The sequence below is a fragment of the Leiobunum rupestre genome, chromosome 6 (genome assembly GCF_980474605.1).
Source record: "Leiobunum rupestre chromosome 6, qqLeiRupe1.1.hap1, whole genome shotgun sequence".
In the NCBI taxonomy this organism is placed as follows: domain Eukaryota; kingdom Metazoa; phylum Arthropoda; class Arachnida; order Opiliones; family Sclerosomatidae; genus Leiobunum; species Leiobunum rupestre.
In genome coordinates, this window is record NC_143389.1 from 21,220,391 (window position 1) to 21,230,154 (window position 9,764).

General features: G+C 38.7%; 1 protein-coding gene across 1 annotated transcript; it reads right to left on the reverse strand.

Annotated features, from left to right (window-relative positions):
• Positions 1-1,730: 1,730 nt before the first annotated feature.
• Positions 1,731-9,077, reverse strand: LOC149940292 (E3 SUMO-protein ligase ZBED1-like). Its single transcript, XM_090179206.1, has 6 exons — positions 7,632-9,077; positions 7,451-7,574; positions 6,914-7,319; positions 4,236-4,239; positions 4,103-4,159; positions 1,731-2,126 (listed from the first exon to the last, which is right to left on the reverse strand). The coding sequence occupies exons 1-6, from the start codon at positions 9,075-9,077 to the stop codon at positions 1,731-1,733; spliced, it is 2,433 nt and encodes an 810-aa protein (XP_090035332.1).
• Positions 9,078-9,764: the final 687 nt, after the last annotated feature.

Sequence of the window (9,764 nt, forward strand, 5' to 3'; positions counted from 1 at the left end):
TGTCCCAGGGTGTCTCTGATATCCTAGTAGTTGACGATTTCAACTATAAATCCATAGACTGGGATCTGTTAGAAACCCCTTTAACTCTCGATTCGAAGTTCTTGTGCACTGTGCTCTCGTGCAACTACACAAAGCACGTTCTTAGTGTTACCAGAACTACGTCTTCCTGTGAAAGCATTCTCGACTTTGCGCTCTCGTCTCCCGCAGGAGTTGTTGGCGACGTGATACACCGCCCAGCCATGTCTCGGGGACCACGACTTCCTTCAATTCACTCTGCCGGGTCTCCCCTCACCACCTAGACTGCCCCCCCCCCGCACCTGCCTAGCGATCGGCAAAGCGGATACTGAAGCTAACTCCGGTCAGCTCCAGTTACTGTGCCACCCAAACCAGGATATGTTTGACAAGTGGGACACTTTTAAGGCTACCCTCTCTGAGGCGGTCTTACGTCACACCCCTCACGCAACATCTCATCCTCATTCGGTGTCCCCCTCCTCCCCCCGGTCTGCCCCCCTATGGAAGGTATCACAATCTCAACACGGGAATCCTAAAGCTCCTTCAGCAGCTAAATCCCCATAAAGCGCCAGGGCCTGATGGACTTCACCCGGAAATCCTAAAACGTTGCGCGGGACCGCTGGCCTCTCCGGTGGAGGACATGATTGCTTGCTCGCTCTCCAGAGCCACACTCCCCCAGGACTGGAAGCGCGCCAATGTAACGCCGATTCCAAAGGGAGGGCCCCCAGATGATCCTGAGGAATACAGACAAATCTCCCGGTTTGCCCAACCCCTAACGGTTGCTGAGCACGTTGTCACCTCCTCCGTCACCACCCACTTGGAGCTCCATAATGCCATTACTCCAGCCCAGCACGGCTTCCGCCGCGGTTACAGTACCGAAACCCAGCTCCACTCCAGCGTGGACGCTTAGTGCACCGGTCTGGAGACCGCCCCCCAAGTGTATGTGGTCTTCCTAGACTTCAGAAAGGCATTTGACACGGTACCTCATCAGCTTCTTCTTTCGAAACTACATAGCTACGGCGTACGCGGCCCCACTCTACGGTGGCTAGCCTCCTACCTGGAGGGGCGTGAGTTCCGTGTAGTCCTTCCTGGTGCCGAGTCAGATTGGTATCCCGTCACTTCAGGCGTACCACAGGGCTCAGTACTTGGCCCTCTTCTCTTCACAATTGATGCCAATGACGTAGGCTCTGGTGTATTCTCTCGTTTGTCCATTTACGTCAACGACGTCACCCTGCCTCGAGCAATTTGCTGCCCTGGCGATCACGACAACCTGCAGCTGGACCTCGACCAATTCCTGCTCTGGAGCTGCCACTGGAAGCTGAAACTAAACTCCAAAAAATGCAAAGTGCTAAGCCTTCGCCGCCCAGCGTTTAAACCCACCTCCTTCGGGAAACAAGTTGAAGGCACGGCCATCGATCACGTTCAAGATTTCAAGTATCTCGGTGTTACTTTACTGCCACGCTCTCCTGGGATGTCCACGTTTCTATGACTGTATCTAGGGCCCATCGAGCTCTCGGCTTCTTCAGCCGAACCCTCCACGGCTGCTCCTTTAACACGAAGGCATTGGTCATATAAAAACCTACGTCACTCCGATTTTGGAGTACTGCTCAGCCGTGTGGTCCCCACACACCGCGGCGGAAACCCACAAACTCGAAATGGTTCAACGAAAGGCCGTCCGTTTTGCCACATCGGTCGGGTACTCGTGGGACATCAGCATCTCACGAGTACTTAAGAATGTTAACTGGCCCACTCTCGCGTCGCGTCGCCGCATCAAACGTCTTGTGGCGATAAACTCCATCATCCATAAAGCGAATGGGGCGCTTTCGCCAATTGGCAATCGCGCATACAATATCATCGTGGATGCGTGCCCCCGCGGTTTGAAAACCGGTCAATCCTATGTTATCCCCTATCTGAAAACTAAGCTTCGGAAGAACGCATTTGTTCCCTCCTCCATCAAGGACTAGAACTCTCTCCCGGACCACCTGAAGTCCCTGCCAAACCGCGTAAACTTCACGTGAAATATCTAGCTCAGCTCTAAGCTGACCTTCTCGTTTACTCTGACGTGATGAGCATCGCCTTTTGTCGGAATTCAAATACTTCAGAACTTTAGAACTCTAATATATGTGAAATAAAAGAATTAAGTTTACGAAGAACCCGCGAGTTAAAGATAATAATTATGTATATTTTTATTTTTAACTCACGGTTTGTTCTTAGTAAACTTAATTATTTTATTCCTTACATTAATTGCTTTAATAACTTAATTAAAACACTATTTTGCGGGATTTTTTAAGGCCTACACTTATGGACTTTTTTGAAGCTGTCGCTTGCTTTTTTGCTTCAACGGCTTCTCTGCATTTCCTTTTTTTATAAAAAGAACCAGAATTCTTCTTTTTCTTAGACATCTTAATTCAATTCAACATGACTCTAATTAATATCTATCTAACTAAAACAATTTAACTAAAACTAATAAATGGCTTTCTGTGCGTACTCGTAAAATAGAACTTACCGTAACCACGGACACACGACAGAGTAAATCGTACCGATAGACTGCTTTGGAACTAGCCATCGAAAACGGTTTAAATGCATTTTAGAAGATTGAATGCCGGTTCATAAGAGAATAAAAAACAAATAGAATTCTTGAAGATGGCCTGCTGGATAAACGAAAACGAAATAGCAAGCAAGTACATTGAAGTACTGTATTCCTTTGGGCTGCCTTCTATTCTTTTTCTTCTTCATATTATATACCCTGGTTTGTATTGCAAATACCAGGAAAATGCTTTATCTGTCAGAACTATCCACTGTAAATTTATGGATAATTTACAATTGTAAAATAAATAGTAGAGAAAAAACGTTCATCGACTATGTTGGGCATTTTCGTTGGGAAAGCGATATGTAATTCTAATTAGCTAAAGATTTTTCGAATTATGTTATGGTTTCATTAAAATTTTTCAAAACAAATCCAATTCTTGGTAAACCAAAAAGGCGCGCAACTCAATTTCGGCGCCCCTCTCAAACCGGCGCCCCGGGCAGTTGCCCGGGTTGCCCGGCCCTTCAGCCGCCAGTGTTGCGGGGTTATAAATTATTGATCGTGATAGTGATATTGGCGCCATCTTGATGATTTTGAGAGATAAAAAGATAGATAGGAAAAACAAGTGCCCATCTCTGTACACATCTAGACGATGGAAAGAATTAGACCTTTGATGTCCCCATAATTGGTTTCCTATAGAGATGGCACCAAGAGCCCTTAAATCCGCTTTTGAAAATGAAAACTCCTCCCTCATTTGCCATTCCTACAGGCTTTTCTCTAAATCGTAAAAATACATTTTAGTAAAATAAATTTATTTTTAAATTGTTTGAAAATTATGTAGAAATTTGAGAAATAAATTTTTTGTCTCAATTCGGTTTTGTGAAATATTTTCATTAGCACTTAATTATTGTTTTTCAATTCGACTTTGTTTTTATGGGGCCAAAAATAAAAAAATTGTTGATGAAGACCTTTCATATTTTTTTAGAGCAAACTTATGATGTCGGCCAAAGACCTTCGACACCGAAAGACCCTTCATATTCTGCGGGGCAGTGGAAGCCTCTATTTCCCAGCTTAAGCAACCAAAATGTGAAGAGCTTCAGCTACGTAAAAGCAGTGCTCCTAACCACGAGTAGAATATTCTATGGGCATCAAATGCACTCGTGGTTAATCTGCTTTAGTAGCCCCAAAAATTCATCATCCTAATTAAAAAAAGTGGAACAACATAATGCAAGAAATAACAATACTGGTGTCGGATAATATACAGACATTCTTAAAAATGAACCAGGATTACCTGGTAGTATTTACATCTGAATAGGGGCTTGCTGTGAAAAATCTGCAAATATTTCAGTAGAAATAGTAATAATAATCTAGTAATAACTGAGCTTAGTGTTCTGGCTTTATACATTTTGAATCATTATTATTTTAATTATTTGCCAATTGTAAGTACGAAAATTATGCAAGCGGCAGCAGGTTAAAATTATATTCTAATACTCCATAGGCACGTTGGCCCTTAAAAATAAATGTTGTTAGTGCCAGTTAATAAAAAAAACATTACGGTTTTACTTTGTATTGAAGTTTGTTTAAGCCCCAGGCCTTGTGGGTTAAAACACCAGGACCAAACTTGCAAAGATATAAAGCAAAATATACATGTAATGACTTTGTATTATTGATGTGCGATAAGTTCATTCGGTAGTACCCATCTGCAAAAATAAATATTTGTATTTATAAATTAATAATGTAATCATAATAAACAACCAGTGTTTTACCTTTGGCTTCTCAATTTAATCATTTTGTACCGGAAAACCGCACGTGTTGATGAGCATTGTTTCAAGGTAACTAGACAAACCACGTTGAAAAGAGCCTCAACCATAAAAAAACGCCAATTAAAACCTTATGTTTAATGACTGTTACATATCGCATACGTGCTTCTACAAAGACGACCTTATCACGACGGCAGCAACAAAGTTTCTTAATTTCGTCTTTAACCAGAAAAGTTTGTCGATCAAGGTTATCTTTCACATATTTTTACCTCTCCGAGGTGACTATGTCCCTTAGGAGGGGTTATACAATCCCCGTGTCTGTCGATGTGTGTTGGTGTGGGTGTGTGTGTCAGAGCTGCGAACGCGTTCACATTTTCGGAGCAAAGAGTAATTGCTGCCTACGCAGTTTCTTAGAATTAAGGAAAAGGTTTTTCCAAAAGCGCCCTCTTTTGGTCATTGGGTATATTATAATTTTCTTTTACGAATTGCGATTGCACGTGAAGAATCTTCAACGTTGGGGACGGACCGAGTGCTGAGGGTTACGATAAACGTCTCAACGTCCAAATGGCAGGGTATTCACCAAACGTTCACGGTATAGGTCATAGTACCATTTAGCAATCGCATCGGGCGGGTTTCGAACCCGAATCCTACTGCATTACCGACGAGTGTTCTACCACAGAACCACCGATACATATTACAGTTCATTGAAAATTATAAGCTCAGCTTAAGCGGAAGAGTATATTAATAGTTTTTGAAGTTTTTACGTATGAAATTACAAAGGTCAAATCTTGTTTTAGCGCTGTCGGCAGAGATATTGAGATAAGAGGGACAAAGGTTAGAATCCTTGGTTGGTCTAGATTTTTTTTTGTCTATCAGTTTTCACTTTTCAAGTGAATTGGGTCATTGTATACGTCGCGCTCTAATGCCTTTTCGTTTTGCTTACCGTAATCGTAACTTCGTAATTTGTTTTATGTGTTTTCTTATCGGCTTTAAATGTGTGATACATTTTGATTAATGTGGTTACGTTGGTTTTATTTTTATTGATATACGCGCTGTTGTTTAGCCTTCACTATTCAGTTAAGGGTTTTTTGTGTGTTGTTAACAGTAAGGGGTTTTTGGTTTTTCTATTACAATTTCCATTACCGTGGTTATATGGATTGACTTTTTCTGGATTTTTAAGTATTTGAATTACCTTGTTGTTTGTTTGGGTTATTATTATACATTTGTATATTGCTTATTTCTGCTATTACAATTTTTGTTACTGTGGGTATTTGGAATGACATTTTCTTGATTCCTAGTTATTTGAATGAACTTTTTGCTTGGTTGAGTTATTCTAAATATTTCTTTCGTTTCTCGGAAGTGTTGAGGATGTGAAGGGTAATTAATGTCTAGTTGTCTACGGTTTTATTTATTTGCATTGAATTTTACCGGCTTCGTTGGGTGGTCGTGGTGAGCCCACGCAGTTTCAATTAATGCTTTCAGTTATAGTTTTTTTTTTCGTATATATTTGATTGTTTTCCGTATATATTCGAGGGTATAAGAGCTTTAATGCAATGGGTTGGTTTTTTGTCTTTAAAATAGTTTCTCGCACGTATATATTTTACGTTTCTTGAGCGTTCTAATAATTGTTAATTTTGTATTTTCTATTATTCATTTTTTTGCCTAATTAATTTAATAACGTTTTAGGGCTAAAGTTGGTTTATTGTAGGGCTGTGCGAGTCCTCTTTTTTGGATTTCGAGTCGAGTCCGAGTCCCAAAAACTTGGACTCACCAATTTGCGAGTCCCACTTTCAAGTACTCATTCGAGTCTTCGAGTCCCTAAGAATTAGCCACGAGCAATAATCGAGTCTTAAATTTCCGAACGAGTCCAGTATGAGCATTAAATTTATTCCGAGTCCAATTCGAGTCTTATATGTATTCGCGAGTCCAATTCGAGTCTTAAATGTATTCGCGAGTCCAATTCGAGTCATAAATTAATTCAGAGTCCCCAATTTTCTGTTGAGCCCTATCTAAGCCTTATATTGCTAAAAAGTCAGAATCATCCCAAAATTAAATCAGTAATTAATATTTAAAATACTTAATTTACTTATCTACAATTTTTACAATAAGTAATTTTACTAATTTACTAAATTAAGTAATTAAAATTTTCTTCAAAAATGTTTTAATATCTGGAATCTGGATTTTTTTGGTTACTACAAGAACTATTCACCAACAAAATACAGTAGCTTAGAAATTAGAATTTGAAAGGTTCTTGGCTTCTTGGTTTTCTTTTAAATTTGATTTTTTTAAACTAATAGAATTCAATATATCACATTCTCTCTGATATTATTTTTTTAATCTCTTAAAACAAAAGTAAACTTAATTTAAATAATTTTAAATTCTTAATAAAGTGGTTAGAGTAGAGTAAACCATTTCACTCCACTATTCACTAACTGTCCCTGAATAGTTATTTAGTCAGTTTAATTTTAAAAAGAATAACAGAAGTTACAGAACTAAGTTAAAAGAAAACTTAAATCTTTTAAGTTTTCTAAAATTAACTTTTTTTTAACATAAAGTTCATTTCTAAGCATATATTATTTACTATTAGTAAACTATTTAGTATTTAGTTATTTACTTCTTAAGTTGGCGTTTTAACTTAAAGTTTTCATGCAGAAGTGTCAACTTTTCCACATTTTCTGGGAGTAGTGATGCTCTTCTTTCTGTAACCACATTTCCAGTGGAATAAAACATTCTTTCACTTGCAGCTGAAGAGGCAGGTATAGGCAGATATTTTTTGGCAATTTTTGCGATATCAGGAAATTTCAATGCTTCTTCCTTCCAAAACTCCAATATATTACATTCTTCGTCTTCATTGGGTTCTTCCAAGTACTCATTAACTTGGTCGCTTAAACTGTTCCCAGTTCCACGACTAGTCACCAGTTTGCTTTTCTTCGCAATTGTCTTCCATATGCCTGATTTTTTAGGTCTCTTCACATTATCTTCTTGAGCTGACGGTTCATGAGCAGCGTCGTTTATTGTACCTGTAAGAGAGCAACGCAAGTAGTTAAGAGTTACGTCTACAGTTGTGCCTTCCGTATTAGGCCATTACTTAGCTAATTTGGAATTTTATTATTTATTAATAGATTTAATACTTAATAAAGTTAATAGTTACCAGAAGGGTGCAATTCAGCTTTAAGTAGCATTGCTGCTGTGCGGTTGTTGTTTTCAGCACCTCTCAATAATACTGTCTTAATTCTTGGGTCCAATATCATAGATAGCACATACAACTTTTCAGTCTTATAAGTAGGAAACCTTAATTTTAAAATTTCTAGAAAGATTTTACTAATGTTTACTTCTAGCATTTGAGGTAGCGAACTTTGTTTCATTAGTTCATTTTCAATGTAGTGCAAAGCTGGATATACCAAATTCATGGTTGGGTAAAGATCTGCTGACAAGTCCCTAGTTGCGACTTCAAAGGGCTGTAAAATTTCAATTATATATTTTATTAAGGCCCAATCATATGATGTTAAATAGTTGTTGAACTTTGACTGTTTCAAAGCTTTATTTATTGCTTGTTTCAATTCTTGGAGTCTCTCTAGCATGAAATACTGGCTGTTCCATCTGGTTTTACAATCCTGTATGACTTTCTTCGCTTGAGATTCTTTTATTCCAAATAATTCAACTTGCGCTTGAGTTAATAGGCTGTTAGAAACATTACTGTGTTTGAAGTGGCCTACAATGGCTCGACACTTGGTTAATAGATCTTTAACATTTACCCCATCCTTGCTAATTTTTTCAATACCACCTTCCACTACCAGTTGAAGAGTATGACAGAAACAACTGATATGGTTGAACTCCGATTGTATTATTGCTTTCTTCAAATTAGCAGCGTTGTCTGTTACAACATATTTTGGAATAGATTTTAAATCGTCAGGAGATATTAAAGTTTGAAGGTAGTCAACTATTGCATCTTGTACATTATCCGCAGTGTGCTCTTGGGGAAATGGTAAACAAGCTAACGTTAAAACTTTTGGTTTAAAACTGCCTGTTACAAAATGACACGTAAGGCTCAGGTACGAGTCCATTGCCCTCGATGACCAGAAATCTGTTGTGAATGATAGTGATTCAACATTATCTTTAATAGCCGTGGTTGAGTCATTTTTTATGTCTTCCATCATCTTAACATGTAGACCTGGAATTATATTTCTGGAAAAAGTTGTTCTTGAGGGAATTTTATATCTGGGATCGCAATTGTATAATACATCGATAAAACCTGGATCTTCTACTATGGAAAACGGTTGATAATCCAAAGGGATCATACGACCAATACTTTGGGTTATCGCTATAGCTTTTGGGTGCTTAACAGAGTATATTGTTGGAATTGTATATGAGTCAATACTTCTTTGTCGACTTGTGTCACAACTCTTCTCAAGATCCATAAATGCGATATGCTCAACAAAATGTTTGTATTTCAAATGCTTCCTCATACTAGTTGTATTTCCCATTTTCGAGTTAATAATTACATTACAAACTTTGCACATCCCACTTTTTCCATCAGGGCTTGGGTCAAAATAAGTCCAAATCAAAGACTTACATTTCTTAACCGCGCTAGTTTCAATTGAATTTTCTGTCAAGGCTCCATTAGAATTGTCAATTTCGTCAAGTTGAAGTTGTTCAACGTCAATTTGAAATTCGGACTGATAATTTTCTTCAGAAGAATTGGAATATTCATCAGGAGCTAAAATTTCTTCTTGAAAAGTATTATTAAAAACACGTTTCTTCTTCGATGTTTTACTCATATTTTGAATATTTTCCACTGAAAATCTGAATAAAGAATAAACTTAAAGCGGGAGCCCGGAGTACTTCTTCCAAAGATCTGACTCTGTCTTCCCTCCACTTCTGCAGGACCGAAACTAAAAGTATAACCAAAACTAAAACCGTAGCTCAAACTATCCATGTGAGTCATGTGACCTCTGACTAAACAAACTGCGTTAACGCTACCGCAGCGCCAATACGGGAATTTTACAAAAAAATAAACAAATAAAATGACGGACTCGGTGGAAAATAACGGACTCGTCTTAAAAAATTGGACTCGCGAGTAATTTTAGGACTCGGTGGAAAATAACGGACTCGTCTTAAAAAAATCGGACTCGCGAGTAATTTTTGGGACTCGGTGAACGGCTCGCAAGTCCATTCGAGTAATAAAAATTAAAATATTCGAGTCCGAGTCCGAGTCCGAGTACTCGACTCGGACTCGAGACCGAGTACTCGCAGTTTTCGAGTACTCGCACAGCCCTAGTTTATTGCTCTATTGATATTGAAATTTGTAATAAAAATATTCTACCGGTTGGGATAGGACAGCGATCTCGATTTTAAGTGGACGATACGAATATGGCGGTGTATCGTTGAGTGCCGTGTCCAGTAATTAATACGCCCAAGGGCAAACTCTTCCGAGGAGAGGTATATTTTGGCTTGCCAACTTGTTA

Bases quoted from the DNA above. Each gene is read 5' to 3' on its own strand.
- LOC149940292 (XM_090179206.1), bottom strand. From the start codon at position 9,077: ATGAGTAAAACATCGAAGAAGAAACGTGTTTTTAATAATACTTTTCAA. The intron at 7,320-7,450 runs GTAACTATTAAC...GCTCTCTTACAG, and splicing joins AGCTGAATTGCACCCTTCTG to GTACAATAAACGACGCTGCT. The intron at 2,127-4,102 runs GTAAAACCGTAA...CACATATATTAG, and splicing joins TAAACAAACTTCAATACAAA to AGTTCTAAAGTTCTGAAGTA.